The 16,305-nt window shown below is 39.2% G+C and overlaps 1 protein-coding gene across 7 annotated transcripts in view; it reads right to left on the bottom strand.

Moving 5' to 3' along the window:
* LOC310874836 (myosin-binding protein C, fast-type-like) overlaps positions 1 to 16,305 on the bottom strand; it is a 45,331-nt gene that overhangs the window by 10,858 nt on the left and 18,168 nt on the right. For 2 of the 7 annotated variants that reach the window (XM_083787712.1, XM_083787713.1), the window contains 15 exons: positions 15,643 to 15,663; positions 13,825 to 13,848; positions 9,093 to 9,158; positions 7,585 to 7,733; positions 7,268 to 7,385; positions 7,124 to 7,175; positions 6,495 to 6,554; positions 5,828 to 5,991; positions 5,270 to 5,402; positions 4,489 to 4,613; positions 3,677 to 3,782; positions 2,046 to 2,209; positions 1,027 to 1,192; positions 685 to 791; positions 567 to 596 (listed from right to left, as the gene is read on the bottom strand). In XM_083787712.1, coding sequence (XP_083643838.1) covers positions 567 to 596; positions 685 to 791; positions 1,027 to 1,192; positions 2,046 to 2,209; positions 3,677 to 3,782; positions 4,489 to 4,613; positions 5,270 to 5,402; positions 5,828 to 5,991; positions 6,495 to 6,554; positions 7,124 to 7,175; positions 7,268 to 7,385; positions 7,585 to 7,733; positions 9,093 to 9,158; positions 13,825 to 13,848; positions 15,643 to 15,663 — 1,485 coding nt within the window. Of the gene's footprint in view, positions 1 to 566; positions 597 to 684; positions 792 to 1,026; positions 1,193 to 2,045; positions 2,210 to 3,676; positions 3,783 to 4,488; positions 4,614 to 5,269; positions 5,403 to 5,827; positions 5,992 to 6,494; positions 6,555 to 7,123; positions 7,176 to 7,267; positions 7,386 to 7,584; positions 7,734 to 9,092; positions 9,159 to 11,250; positions 11,269 to 13,824; positions 13,849 to 15,642; positions 15,664 to 16,305 lie in introns of all 7 variants that reach the window. The other 5 variants (XM_083787714.1, XM_083787715.1, XM_083787716.1 and 2 more) reach the window with 3 other exon arrangements.

The following is a 16,305-nucleotide window of genomic DNA, read 5'->3' as shown; positions in this document are numbered from 1 at the left end:
ATCTTTTTTGCAAAAAGGGTGAAGTGCCCCTTTAAGTAAAAGTACAATACTGCAATATAGAAATTCTCTGTTACAAGTAAAAGTCCGGAATTCAAAATGTACTTGAGTAAAAGTACAAAAGTATCAACATCAAAATGTACTTAATGTACCAAAGTAGAAAGTACTTATTGTACGTAATGTCCCATTTCAAGTTTTCAAATGTATACAAATCTTTTGAAAATAGCACAATACAAGCTCACAATGTGTGGCATCGCGACACATTGTGAGCTTGCAGATGGGCTATCTTCAAATGGCCAAAACGTATATAGGGTTGAAATGGTTTTGTCATAATAATCAAAATCGTGTGTTCAAATAATTGTAGTGGAGTAAAGTACAATATTTGCATCTAAGATGTAGTGGAGTATATGTAAAAGTACTGAAAATTGGAAATACTCAAGTAAAGTACAAATACCTCAAAATTGAACTTAAGTACAGTACTTTAGTAAATGTACTTTCCACCACTGACAGTAGTAGACAGTGCATGAACTGTTTGATGTAGTTTGAAGTTTGTCAGCTATTTTACTTACCTTGTCTGGGTACGTAGTCAATCTTGATCTCTAGTTTGGGAAATAAAATGTGAGTGTTAGCAAAATTATCAACGGAAATTTAATGCATCCGATATTCTTTGCCATCCGTTTCTCTCACCCAAGAAGTTGAGTTTGGCAGAGAGCGACAGGGCATAACCCTCGGGAACAAAAGTGTAATCGCCAGCGTCTGCAGGCAATACATCATCGATGACCAGCTTATGTATCCTGAGAGGATGGGGCAAAAAATGTGTAAATATTCCACCTTCCTGTTGTCAGCTTTGTACAGCCCTATGGATTCAGTTTGTTCAACATTAATGTTCTTTTCATTAATGTCCCCCAGATATATTCTTGTTTCAGATTCTTACAGTTAAACCTGTGTGAATTCGGTGCAATCATCTGCAATTCTGCGATAACTGATTCTATAGGGCAGCACCCATATTACACATGCTTCGTACGGTACCTTCCAATGTGGGTCATTTTGATACGTTCACTTGGCAGGACCTCCACGCCATCCTTGAACCACTTCCCTGTCACCTTATCGTCCGACACCTCACACTTGAACACAGCCTGGTCTGTTGCTTTGACAGTCAGATCAGCGATGTCTTGTAACACCTCCAGTTCCTTTTCTGAAGGAGATCACATTGGGGGCAACGGTAAGGGGAATTCAAGGACGAGATGGAGAGACAATAAGACAAAACATGTTAAGTTCATGTTGCATCTACAGTAGTCCTGGTCCAGTGCGTTAGCGAGTTCTCTCTAACGGTCCAGGAACGCCTCTGCTTCACACCAACAAAAAAATCCACTGCTATGCGAGGGGTCTGACTTTAGTAAAAACTAAACTACTTTGCTACTCACCGAAACAAAGACTGTTTTGTGTTGTTGAAAGTCTATTCTCCAGGCTGGGAAGCCTCTCGTGACCCCAGCTTCTCTGTATAATATACTTGGGCATAAACAAAAATCATTTTATTTAGTGCGCCCTCTACAGATCTGGTCAATGGGTAATTTGCATTGACCAGATCTGTAGAGGGTGCTCTAGATAAAATATGTCTGGCGGACATTTTACTTTCTGCCCTCAAAAAGTATATTATCCAGAGAAGCTGTGGTCCTGAGAGGCTTGCCAGTCTGGAGAATAGACTTTCAACAACAACACAAAGTAGTCTTCGTTTCGGTGAGCAGCAAAGTAGTTTTGTTTATTTTGTACTAATGTCGGACACCTCGACTGGCAGTGGAATTGTGTTGGTGTGCACTGCAACAGAGGTGTTCCTGTGTTGGTGTGCACTGCAACAGAGGTGTTCCTGTGTTGGTGTGCACTGTAACAGAGGTGTTCTGAATTGTGTTGGTGTGCACTGCAACAGAGGTGTTCCTGGCAGGGCGTAAGAACACACTGGAACAGAGCTACACAGTACAGTAGAGTTGTACACTCTGAGTTAAATCAACATTGAGGATTTTACTGTGTAGCTGTGGCTTATAATGTGGTACCTTCCACCTCCAGCTCTCCTTTGGTATGACCCCCGTTTGTCCAGGCGTGGTACATTCCAATGTCATCTAAGGTAGCCTCCAGAATAGTGAGAGTGTGCTTCTTTCCATCTTTCTTAATGCGAATCTTTTCTGTATTTTTTGTTAGCTCCACGTCCTCAAAATACCTGGATGAAAACAAAAACAAATCCAGCGATCATTGAGACACGGAAGGCAGAAGATTTAATATATAATCCCCTCTCTCCATGTCAACTTCCCTCACTCTCATTCGCTGCCAGCTAAGTCACTCACGCCCACATTCAATCAGGTGTTTTTTTTAAGCAGTCACCCTGTCCTCAGTCTTCTTGCTAGCTGACTCTGTGTCTCTGTTGTTCAGATGTCGGCGTTCAAATTTTCTCCACCTCCCCAGCCTCCTCCCTGTAGCATTAGTTCTGTAATGGGTGATTCTGTGATTATACATGTGATTTATGGATTGTACCACATGTGGTATCTAGTTCTGTTATGGGTATCTGTGATTATAATGTGTTTTATGGAATCTATTATGATCATGTGATATGTTCAGTATCTATATACAGTATGGAATGCATTGAAGTTATGCTGTTGATGTAGCCTAATGTCTTTGTTATTATGCTCTGCTCTGGGGGTTTGTTGTTGATATCACAGCTGTGTCTCAGTGCACAGATAATCTGAGATATCAAATGTGATATGATATCAGATCTGTGTCTCGATGCACAGATAATCTGAGATATCAGATGATATGATATCACATGAGCAGAGCCACACCACCATACTAAATGCAATAGCTTTGCAATAAATGGTTAATGATCATTCTAAGATGAAGTGTTTCAAATAATTTAAACTAGAAAAAGTGCCCCTCAGGGCACAGGTCTCCGCCAGGCCAGGTCAGGTTGTGGCCTCCTGGTGGCGCTATAATAATAGGCTAATGTGACACCTTTGATGGTAATTGGATGATTTGAGGCATTTTGTTCCAAACATTTGTTTTGCAAAAATCCAACTGTTGGTGGCACTATAACTAGAAAGTGCGTGAAAGATTTCACGTAAATTGTTCATGATGTAAGGCCTTTTGTCCAATCCTGCAAACTTTGAAAGCCAATGTTAGCCAATTAGGATGGAATATGAAATATCAGACAAATCCATCTTGAGCACATGACTATAGAGATACTATGTAATGATTTGCGGGAGTTTTGGACAGAATCTGGAGGAGTAATATAAAAAAATGCAACGTGCAACGTTTCACGCAGATCTGTGCAGTCATAGGTAAAAAAGGGGAAGAGGGGGTCGGTGAACCAATATTCTCCAGCGGTTGCTCCATGCACGCCTGCCCCTCTAGACAAGAAAGCACGCTGGCTGGGTCAGGCTAGCAGTAATGCAATACAGTGAGGACATGGATAACAGCAAAGAATTTAAAAGATCAACTAAAAGCAATAGTGTAGAAGTATAGGTCTGGCTGCTGCATTTTGAACAAAGCTGTGATCTGCCAGTTGTTTTCTTTGGCAGTCCAGAATAAAGTGCCTTGCAGCCAGTAATCAAGCCGTGAAAAAACTAATGATATGAAATGTATTGAGCATTATATTACAGACACCACTGCGTAATAGGGAGGGATATTTTCTGACCACATCACATGAGCGCCTTCTTCCGACACCTCGATCTCGAACTCCACCCGCTCCCCCACCACCACATGGTAGTCATCCATCAGCATCACCATGGTCACAGGGGGCTCTGTTCAGAAACATGTCATGTTGGTCAGAACTTAAAGCTATACATTCTGTGAATTGATCTAGTTTATAGCCAAATGTCCGGAGATTGTTCGCCGTATCGATGATGCGTCATGTGATATCAAAATGTAGAGGTTCAAATGTGTTCAGTGGCATCATTTGAGGTCCCATGCTTTCTCATTTAAAGGTTTCATAACATTTTAATTTTACATTTTTCTTTTGGGTTTTATGACCTCAATTACACCCACACAACCTGAACCTTTTTTCTCTGTGTTCTGAAGTATTTTGAGCTGCAATGAAAACAGGCAAAATCCCTCAACAGTGACATCTGCTGGCAAATTCTTATGTCATACAGGTATATGGGATTTGTGGACTCACAGTCCACAGGCAAATCAGAGCACTTGTTTGAGCCAGAAAACCCCAGACCACAGAAATTGTTTGGGTGCAACTGAGCTCAGAAAAAAAAAAAAAAACTTTTTTAATGTCACGATCCCTTTAACCTAAAAACTCAATGCGAAGCCGGTGTCACGATGGCACTTCAAAGCAGTGGGTGTATGTTTGGTAGCAGAAGGTTTCTCTACTGTTCAAGCCAAATTGTGATTTCCCCAGACGTATTGGTTGGTAATATGTCTGGTTACCCGAGAGCCGAGTAGTAGTAGCAATACAAAAAGCTAGTGCTATAATCGGGATTTGAAACTGCTTCTGCTTACCTTTCACAAACACCTCAGTGAAACACTTCTCCTCGCCAACCACACACTCGTATGCAGCATCGTCAGCCAGGGTTGTCCTATTGATGGTCAGAGTCCTGACGTTTCCAACTGACTCCATGACATACCTGGCAAAGTGACAAGACGGGAGTGTAAAAAAACACACAAATATGCTCATTTTATCTCTCGCTTTGGTTGGATATAAGGGGAATTCTAGACTGAAGGAAGGATAATGGAGTTCCTGAGTGAGCAGCCATCATGCATGAAGTAAATTTAATGTGGCTGCAAATTGGTCATCAAATCTATCAATTTGTGTATGTGACACGTTCAACCAATCACTTATTGACATACAGTACGTATACGTGTGTGGAGCATATCACTTTCAAATCTGGTGCTGTCTGCACAGAGATTGAATTCAGACCAGCTCTTTGAGGTGGTCTGACCTTTTCTGGACCCCCAATAAATAATAGATCAAAGTGACCAGTCAGACCTTAGAGATCTTTGACCAAGGCCCATGAGACGTCTTAGCAATGTGCAACTAAGTATCCATGAGAGGCTAATTACAACCTCCTATAAATACAAAGTGTTGATGGAAGTGTCATCTGAAAATATGACATGTTGTGGCATGGATAATTTTAGCTCGCTATTTTTCCACAGCCAGCTACTGCCATCTTAGTAAAGGAGGGAAAAAGATATGGGCTTACTGTCTAAATAATAAAATCTTAGTGTAGTAAAAAAGTACCCTATTTTGTTTGTGTGTGTGTGTGTGTGTGTGTGTGTGTACTTGGCTGAGCCTTTGATCTCCTGGCCGTTCTTCAACCATTTGACTTGGACATTGGGATCAACCACCTCGCAGGTCAAAACAATCTTCTTGCCCTTCTCCACCGAGTAGCAAGATTCAAGCTTCTTCAGGAACGCTGAGGGCGCATACAGATAGCACAAAATAGATGGCATCTTGTGTCCTTCACACATGGCAAAATCTGTGTTGTTTTAGTTAGTTGAACCAACTCTAACTCTCAGTGTAGCTGCCATGAGTCAGATAGAATCAGTGTCTGGGGCTTTGTCAGCGTACCCGTTGTGAATTAATATGTATTGTATTTGTTTTGTGTTCTTCTCACAGCATTTTTATGGCATTAAGGCATTGGTGTTAAATGTCTGTAGCAAAAAGAGTAGCTTGTGTCCGTGATTGTTGACCGAGGGGAGCTTTTCTCAGAGTAACTTGAGCTCTCAGAGTTAAATGAGTATTTGTATTTCCTTTTATAAATGGCCATTTCATTCTCCTTCTCCCCCAGCTGTCTTGTATTCTACATTGTTATTTTTCCCAAAACCCACGTCACCCTACCCTCCATTGGCTTGATTTCAACAGTTTTCATCTTCTTCAGACGTTTGAGCATGCCCCTCAGGTCGGTGATGCCATAATCAAAGGCGATCTTCTCATAGTCGTTGGGATGGGCACTCTTAAGCAGTTCCCACACATCAATCTTTTCCGGTTCAGGTCTCTTCTTCCTGTTTGTTAAGGAAAAGAGGTCTTGAATGCGGGGGTTTACAAAGTGTTGCCAAGCATACAGCTGTGGATAAGACAATGCTTAAAGATGGAGTTTTTCATTTGTCTATGAGGTGACAGTACTTCATTAGACACCCTGGAGTCGTTTTTATGTGCAATGATGTATTCCCTTTGTATTTAGGGTTTCTTCCTGGAGGCTGAACTCTTGACAGTCAAACGTGCCAATGAAAAAAACAGTTATCAGCCCCTCCCCTAACCCCTCCCCCTTTATCATACAACTACAGCTGTGGGTGCGGCTTAAGTTCAGGTGGATCACCATCCATCACCACCCACCAGGCAAACCAGGCATACTTAATGAACTGGTGGGGGTGCCCACATAAAAACGTCATTTTAACATACTGTACACTTTAAAAAAAACCTTCTTCTTCCTTATAAGACCTGATGATCATGTTTTAGGGTGGAAAAAAATCATGGCACTCCATCTTTAATACTTTTGTAACCTCACTTCTTGGCAGCTTTCAGCAAAGCACTGAAATCCAGATCTCCGTCGTCCTCCCCAGCACCTCTGTGTTTGGAAACAGACAGGGTGTCGGGTGTAGCTTAATGGATATCAAACATACAGTATCTGCTGCACATGAGACAGTGCCAAGGACAATAACGTATCATATCCCACATGTGCTGAAAGATACAGCCACACACATGCACTTGACACACTAAACGGAGGCACATTCACACATGTCTGTTGCGGTGAAACAGTTACTATAATTAAACAATCGTCAGAAGATTTATATCTTAATTATCTTATTTATCTACTTAATATCGAATAATTGTTTTTTGATGTATAATGTGTCATTTACAACTTGTTAATGCTATAGTCTTTATTTTCTTCACATTATAAAATTACAAGTATTTAGGGCACACACACACACACACACACACACACACACACACACACACACACACACACACACACACACACACACACACACACACACACTACAGTCTGAAGAAAACACCCTAAACTCAGTGCACTGCCACTGGCCCGGACCACTGGCCTTGTGGTCCGGGCACCTATAGGCTCCAAAGGAACCTGACAGTGCATTGCGGGTTCTCAGTTCAACTTGGTGCACTTACGACCTCTTGAAGGCAGACAAATCATCCGCCGGCGCCTGCTCTTGTGCTGCAGCTGGAATGAGAGAGTTTGAACACATGATAAGGCTAAATGGGTTGAAGACAACTCTCCCCCCGAGACAGCACCCAGTGTTTGCTTCCACTCACCATTAACGGTGACCTCGAAGGTAAAGCTGTCACACTTGTCTTTGGCTGTCACCTCACACCTGTAGCCCCCGGCATCACCAGGGACCAATTTGATCATCTTCATCTCATAAGTATAGATCTTTGAGTGGGATTAAGTTAGTTTAATATTAGCAGCTGTTAACATATGCACACTTTTACACACTTGAGATTGTGAACAGTCCGTCTGTCACATGGGATGCACTCACTCACTCACGCACACACACACACACATGCATGCACGCACAGTGCACGCACGCACGCACACACAAACACACACACACACACACACACACACACACCTTAGTGTTTCTGTCGTAGGTTTCCTTGAATTGGAAATGTTTCCCGGCCTTGCTGCAAAGGTCCATCCACTTCCCCTTCAGCCACTTCATTGTAGGCTTTCTTACCAGAGTGGTCGAGTCCACCTTGATTGTGATCGTCACATCCTGGCCTGTTGCCCACAAACGCATAATCCGGTTGCCCGGTAACTACATAATCAATCACTAGCATGATGAATCAAAGTTCCAGATCAATGTCATCTCAATATGTTATATAAGGAATCCACTGCTGGGTTGTCTGTCTAATTTAGATTAGATGTGATATATTTATTAAATATACAGTACACCACAATTAAAACACCCAGTTTTAGTTTAGTTTAGTTTATTTGATCATCCTTCAGTTTCAAATACAATATTTAAATATAATATATTTAAACAATGAATGTAAGCCGTTATGAAAACAGAACAAGACCGAAAACATGAAGATGATCAAAAGGAGTAGGCAGAAGCTAAAAGCTTATAAATGCCTATCCTACTTACAGAACATGAAACGTAATACTCATTACATTAACGAGAATTTCACCCTACACCAAACCCCCCCCCCCCCCCCCCCCAGTGTCACCGTAGAGATATCATTACATGACCGTTAGATTACACATTATAATTGTTGTTATTATCCCTATTCACGTTACCCTCATTGCCAATGATCATTATCATTTATGTTGTTGCTGAGTAATGTCATTTGGTTCACACATTTTTTTATGTTACCATAAATACAATAATATTAGTTAATTAATTATTTATAATGACAGCACTAATTACTTATCAAAAACCTGTACAAAAAAGTATCAGTTGATCATACAATAACGTCAACATCCACCATATACATAATTTCCCTATAGTATGCTGTATTTGGCCAAAAGGATTCGCTTGAGCAATTTTTTTAATTTTGAAAAGTCACTACTGTGTTTGACTTCCTCTGGTAGGGCATTCCAGATCTTAACCCCTCGGACAGAGATACACATACTCTTCCGAGTGGTCTTGGCACTGGGTTCTTGGAAATTTAAGTCTCCTCTTAACTCATACCCCCCTTCCCTATCCTTGAAGTATGACAAGATAGTTTTAGGAATTAGTCTATTTCTTACTTTATAAATAATAAGAGCTGTTTTATGTTCAACTAAATCAATAAACTTCAATGTATTTGACCTTAAAAACAGTTCATTAGTATGATCGTAATACCCTACCTTATGCACTAATCTTATGGCTCTCTTTTGTATGATGACAAGTGGCTGGAGGTTTCCTTTGTAATTATTTCCCCAGACCTCCACACAATAGGATAGATATGGTAATATTAGCGTATTGTATAATGTGAGTAGTGACTTATAGTTTAATAAATACCTTGCTTTGCCAAGAACACCAACACTTCTTGCTATTTTGGACCGGATATACTTTATATGGCAGCAAAGTACTTCAATTATGTATGCTAATTCTACATTTAAAAGGGTCTTTAAAAGAAAGTGTCTGTTTCTCACCTGCAACACCTGTTATGTTTGCTTCGGGTTTGTCCACGAAGATCCCCGAAAGCTCAGTCGCTCCGTCTGAAAGGTGGAACAGAAGCTGTAATCTCAGTCATTCTCTTATGGAAGACGGCCCTGCCCATTAGACCACATGTAGAAACATGCTCACATATTGCATGACAAGTCATACTGTAGTAATGGACAAAACAAAAAATGCTCTTAAAGTTGTCATTGAGAGTACATGGACGATTCAACACTAGAACATATAGGAATGAACAATCCTTCGTCAAACGTATGCAGACAGACATACATTATCAAACATTGGAACAACCAAACAAAGAACCAACCACAGTTTGAACTAGTGAGAATGATATCAGGCAATTAAATACAAACATGACCATGTGCTTCAAAACCAACCAGGTTGGAGAGATGCTTCAGCAGGGACCATATCTCACTAGCTATTGTGACTCAATTGTCTCTGAGAGAATCTTTAAAATATGTAAAGAATGATAAAATCGTGGGTTCATGTACTTTTGTATTTGCATTGTAATCCCCATAGGGGGATTTTAGATCGCCTCATATAAGAATTGTGTTTGAAAAATAAACAAATCATCCTGGCCGTTTCACTGATAGAGAGAAAAGGAAAATGTTACTGCTGCCGAATTAGTTAAATTTTCCCTAGAAACGGACAATATGATCAAATATCATATGTCATGAATGACTATCATAAACGATACAGAGATACCTCCCTGACAATATCGCCCGGACAGTTTGTTTATTTCTGTACCACAATTCACAACACAATGAACACAATAACACACAACACGATTTTAAGATGACCCCTTAAAATCGTGTCCTATAAAATATATATATATTAGAGCTGGGACTCGATTAAAAAAATTAATCTAATTAATCAGAGGCTTTGCGATTAATTAATCTAGATTAATCGCATTTTAATCGCATATCAATATTCAACCCGAGAACAGCGAGAAACCTTTTTTTTTTTAATGTTTTTGGTATCCCAGTGAATCAATGAATAGTGACTACAGGATACCACTCATTTTCAATATTTTACTGTCATTAATATACCTGTTGTGGAAATAATAATAAAAGTCACCCCATTCTGTGTTGCCTAGAACTGGAGGTCTGAAAAAAAATTAGTCAGACCTCCAGTTCTAGGCAACACAAAATGGGGTGACTTTTTATTATTTCCAGTTTTCAGTATTATAGAAAAGCGCCCAGTGAGAAACGTTCCGCGGTGAAAAAAAAGGTGCGATTAATGTATCTGTAGTTAATCGCGATAAATTTTTCTGTAGTTAATTAATCTAAATTAATCTAATTAATAATTAGTCCCGGCCCTAATATATATATATCGGATCGGGAAAATCGGTATCGGCAGATACTCACAATCACATCTCTACAAAAACATGTTACAATCTTAGGTTAAACAACTTTTTAGGTTAAGGGTTTTGCCATCTTATTCAAATGTGAGCTGATGAGAATGCGCTTCTATCATAGCTATCACTTTTACTCATTTGTGGCCATTAAGACTTTAGGTCACCACAAATCTACATACATATACTGCGGGGTAGGTCGTTCATCACAGAGAATTGTGAGAATCAATTACATTACTTTCTTCCCAAGGTACTGTAAACCAGAATGAGACGCATTTATTACACAATGAGACATTTATGTCAACGGCAAACTTCTCCATGTCCTTGGCTCAAAGCACAAAAATAAACAATGGAACGCAATCATGCATCAACAAAAACAAGTGGATAGGAAAGTAGTGTGCTGTTGGCATAAACAAGGTGGTTCCAAGGAAATTCACAATATAATTGCATTGCAAAGTATTATTCCCAAATAAAGCAGTCTTTGCGAATCTTGGTCTTTCAGTTGTGTACTGTACAGTACAGTACAAAAAACTGGTGTAATGATTAAACTCATTTAATCATTCAGAATCATTCAACACACAGACAAACACAAATAGACCTTGTCAATTCACATCAACATGTCCTCCTAACATCCACGATAAAATAAACATCAGACCAATCCAAACAACAACTGTTACATTATTTCAATTGTCATCTACATATACAAACTGCATTTCATAACATTTAATCTTCATGCAATTCATAATCATATCCCCACACTGTCTCCAGCTATCTCTTACCATACTGTTGAGGACAAGCTGAAAAATACAACCCCAGTTCAACATATGGAAGGATAGGAATGCATTGTTAAACTCTGCTATGAGTCAGTGTAAATTAGATAAAACAAAGGAATAATAAAAACAATAAATAATTATATCAACGTAATCAGAAAAAAAGCCTGTACAATGAAAAAAATCCTTTAAGTGAAACAAGTCTACATTTCTCAGACCACCATCTCATGGTGGTCTGATAACCAAATACTTTATCCCTACTATTTCTGATTACGTTGGCCTATTATTCTGGCCTCTTGTACCTGGTCCACACCTTAGTATAAGATTAAGCTTTATATGATTTAATTATTATCACACATGACAATATCATATCACGGAAGTTATGCGGGAACTCCTGAGTGGCAAAAACCTATTAGATTGCATTAAACGACGTTAAACAATGTTAAATAAATTAAAACTCACTTTGCCACTCAATTTATGCATGCGCATAACCTTGCTATACTTTCAAAATGGTTTTTACTTATTGTAGAAGTAAAAACACAACTGTTAAAAAAGAAAAAGTTATACAATCTTCTGATTACTGTATTTTCCATTATCAGACATAGGACAAAGTATTTGCAAAGCTTCTGCTGGACTGAATTGTGTTTGGTCCAAAGGAACCAATCTACCCCATACAGTGACCAATCTCTACCATGGTATGCTGAATCTTTTTATTGGTTTTGCACAGATGGATATCCACATGTTTCCATCATTGTCAATATTGCTTACAACCAATTCTGGTGTAGAAAATGAATGGCATTAATTTAGTTAATGCCAACTAAGTAAATTAGTTGCTGTTGGGCTGAAACGGTGTATGTCCAACGGTTACTTTTCAGAACTTGTGTTCCAATGGATGCAATGTAGTAATTGTTTTGTCACAACTAAGAAGTTCAATAATGTAAAATTGTTAAACTGTATTACTTAAGTTAACTTCATTTACAAGAAGTCTAGATTGGAGAATGTAGAATAGTTATTTTGATCAACGTTTGCCTATATCTCTCCTAATGGTACCAACATCAATACAGCATGGAATTGTGGATGAGATCTATCCAACGAACGTGGTTCAAATGCCAATTGAATAGTGGGCCTTGAGTCCTTTACATGAAAAAGGTTGAAAACCACTGATTTAAAGGAACATCATAACCCTTTCATTACAATAATGTCAGCAGTATAAAATGGCAAACTGCCTCCAGTTGTTTTCAGCTGGAATTACGGTATAAATATGTCTATATCTAATTGGATTTAATGGTAAAACTCTTGTTATTGTGAATTTGGCAATATCATGGCTTTTTGGACATTTAAAAAAAAAACCTGTCTTTGTCTTGATACTGATGCCATTTTAATGAAAATAAAACGGCTCAAAATGATTTACTGTAGATGGCTGTTGGTTGTGACATCACACAGGTTGTGTTGTACAAACAACCTGACCTTGACTTGAGTACAATGTGAACATTGCTGTCAGGCAGATACCTCGTATCTCCATATTTCAACTTTTTCTTTTTGTACATTAATGCCCTAAGAACTAATCTACTAGCTTGCAGATATCCGTTTCTTTCTTTTTTAGGGGGGGATGTGTCAGTCGATTTTATAAATATTGAACAGGTGAAAAGTAGGTAAAAGAGCTTGTGACTAATAATAACTACCTTTCATCCATTGGAATACAGCTTTTCGGACATACTAGGTTTTCACCAGGCAGCGATGACATACACATAATGTATGTATGTATGTAAGTACTCTACACTTTAAAATGGTCACATCATAGGTAACTTGGCCTGCAGCAGCAGCAGCTGTTCTTCCTTTAGGCATGCTACACATAACCACAGCTGTGGTTCAAGGCAAGCCTCTTTGTTCTATATAGCTACCCGAGGGACAGAAACAAAAATGGTAGAGTCTCATAGCTCGCATGCATGTTGGGCAGCACTCTGTCTATGGAAAAGCAAATTCCTGTTCGTTCAAGGCTGGGCATGATTTGTCGCTGTCACATATCGCACGTACCCTATAGAAGTTCAAATTTGCTGACAGTGAGTGACTCTTGGACATTGAGACACGGTACCAATATACTGTAAATACATTTTTATCTTGCATAGCATACAGTAGTTAATGTACCGTTATATTATCTGTATATATTTGTCAAATCTTTCTCTCCTATTTCTTTACATTTGGCAGAGGAAATGTTTAGACAGACAGAGTCAAACACATAACATAATATAATGGTAGTGAATTACAGAGTTCAGTATCCCAGTCAATTAAGTGTGAATTAAGAGTTCCTTTCATGTATGAATCAGAGCAAGTGTTATACTATATTATATGAGGCTTATATGAAGCCTGATTTATGAAACTTGAATCTTTGTCAACACAAGGTCCAGTCAAACATTGAGCAGTCAGAAGAAGCACTGCAGATAGAAATTGCCCCAGGTCTGCAAAATTATTTTTATATTATTTGACATCCTGTCCAACTCAGAATACCACATTTAAACATGAAGTAAGACGTTAAGAGACACGCAGGCCATGCTCTCGTTGGAGAACACTAGCTATTTCTCTTACCATACTCGTCACTGTCTGAATATGCTGCGGACAAGCAAGGAAGCAAATGAACTGGAAAAAGCAACTTGACAGACATACGGTATGACTTTGCACAGACAGGACATACATATATATATACAGTAACAATGGAGCTTGATAACAAACATAAGCATGCCACCACAGTGACCACACGCAAAGACAAACTAAAAACGAAATCATGCGACGTCAAACAGTGATACAAAAAACAACAACCAGCTGTTGTTGCACGTATTAGGTCAACCATTGTCTTAATTGTGTAGTGCTATTACATGCAAAATAAATTAATGAATTAAAAAAATAATTAGCCTATAATAAATAAAAAGAACACAAATTGAACACACTGTATTATCGTTGTAGCCTTGGAAGTACAACAGTAAAGTGAAGTTTCAGGACAAAAACACATTGATTAAATGTTTGGTTCAAACATATATTAAATATTATATATCCATGAGTTTGATTTAAAAAACGGCATAAGGCACTCAAGTGTTAAATCAGGAAATAACAATATTTGTGTTTGCTAACATTAAGCCTACAGTACATAGCCTACTCTTTTGCACTGACAGCTACAACTCCCAATGACATCCAGCACATTGTGAACCACTTCTCAGTATCCTGTAGGTGCTTTGGCCGGACTATAAGCCTGGGGAAGACAGAGGCCATGTTTCAACCAACTCCATCAGCTCAGAATCTTGCTCTACTGCTCCCCACACCACCAGTGGCCAATAGCCCAATACGGACCTCAAGACTGTGAAGAAGTTCTGCTACCTAGATGGCACCATCGCTAGAAATGGACGACGAGATATCACTGCGCACATCCAAAGCCAGCTCATCCTTTGGAAGACTGACAAAGAGGCTGTGGCAAAACCATAGTATAAAGCTGCACACAAAAACTGCTGTCTACAGAGCAGTATAGTCTTGAGTACTACGGTTTCACCAGAGGTGCCTATGCTCAATATGCAACATCAAGTGGCAGGACAAGGTGTCAAATTTTGAGGTCCTGCAAAACCCCAGTGGTGAAAGCCTGATCATCAAGGCCCAGCTCCGGTGGGCAAGTCATGTTGTCCGAATGCCTGAAAGCCGCATGCCAAAGATGCTGCTCTACGGTCAGCTGAGGGACAGCGTAGCCTGGGTAGACCCCTTCTCCGCTTCAGAGACACCCTGAAGGCCAACCTCAAGAGCTGCAACATTGATGCAGCAAACTGGGAGGATACAGCTTGAATTTACAATGGGTTTGTATATGAAGGGAGTGGTGGAGCTAAAATGAATATCAAACATCTAAATACTGAATCGAGCAACTTAAACTGTCTGGGCTGTTCACATAAGACTGAGTAGAAAAGTGGACAATTTGGGCAAGGTTTCAGTTTCTATGACAAGTTTGACAACATCATCTTAGCCTACGATGCTGCAATTAGCTTGGACAAGTCTTGTTGGGTTTAAATACCTATGGCCCACATAATAATGAATAGAGAGGAACTAATTAAGTCCCCTTCTTCCATAGATTCAGCATATCTTGCTGGAGGACCCCATGACACTTATTGCCATGGTGATTACAAACACATCAGTGAGCTGAACTGAGATGAACTGAGACCTTGATACAGCCCGAGCCTACAGTACACTAGACAAACCCATATACTGTTGAATACCAACTTTAAATATATTCTGAATTGAAATGTTTAAAACGTATACATGCACAGATATCAGTTTCACACATTCTCGAACATGTATACACGTCACTCTGTGAATACATTTAGTATAAAAGTAGATTAAATCCAGTCCAGTAGGCATACAACTCCATCTTACCTTCGTCTGCGGTTCCATCAGCTAAAGAAAATGAGTGACAATTTCAGTTCTAAATTATGTCCCAGATAAATCTGCATACAGTACAGCATTTATTTCCTGACACTAAAAGAGGACCCTTACCCTTTGTTGCTGCAGGGCCTTCAGCTGAGCAAATAAATATAATTATTAACTGGGTGGATAGAGAAGGATAATGTGATGCCAACTTTCACCGTGCTTAAATCACACAGACAAAACCTTGGCAGATAAACCAAAATAAAGTACATTCCCAACCACATCACATGCCTACAGCACATCATAAAAACATAATGGTAACAATAACAAAAAGGTAATTTCAGTTTTTGAAATTGCATCCATCAGCAATAGTGGCAGGTATAAACTAAATTCATTTCCATACAGAATTCATGAACGTATAGTATATTATGATAATATCGCATATACACATACACATACACACTCAGCACACAAAACATGCCAATATAAATACATTCATTGTCTATCCATCAGCAGTCAACATAAAACGTGAAAGAAACACAGATACTATTCGAGGGATCTGTGACACGTATAATATGCAGACAAGCACATAATATGTATCTTATGAAGCCGTTCACTTGAGTTATTTTCCATCATAGACGCATCAGATAACTCCCAATGCAACAGACAGTA

This window comes from Protomyctophum parallelum (assembly GCF_964188405.1).
Source record: "Protomyctophum parallelum genome assembly, chromosome: 17".
In the NCBI taxonomy this organism is placed as follows: domain Eukaryota; kingdom Metazoa; phylum Chordata; class Actinopteri; order Myctophiformes; family Myctophidae; genus Protomyctophum; species Protomyctophum parallelum.
This window is presented reverse-complemented; position numbering and strand designations above follow the sequence as displayed.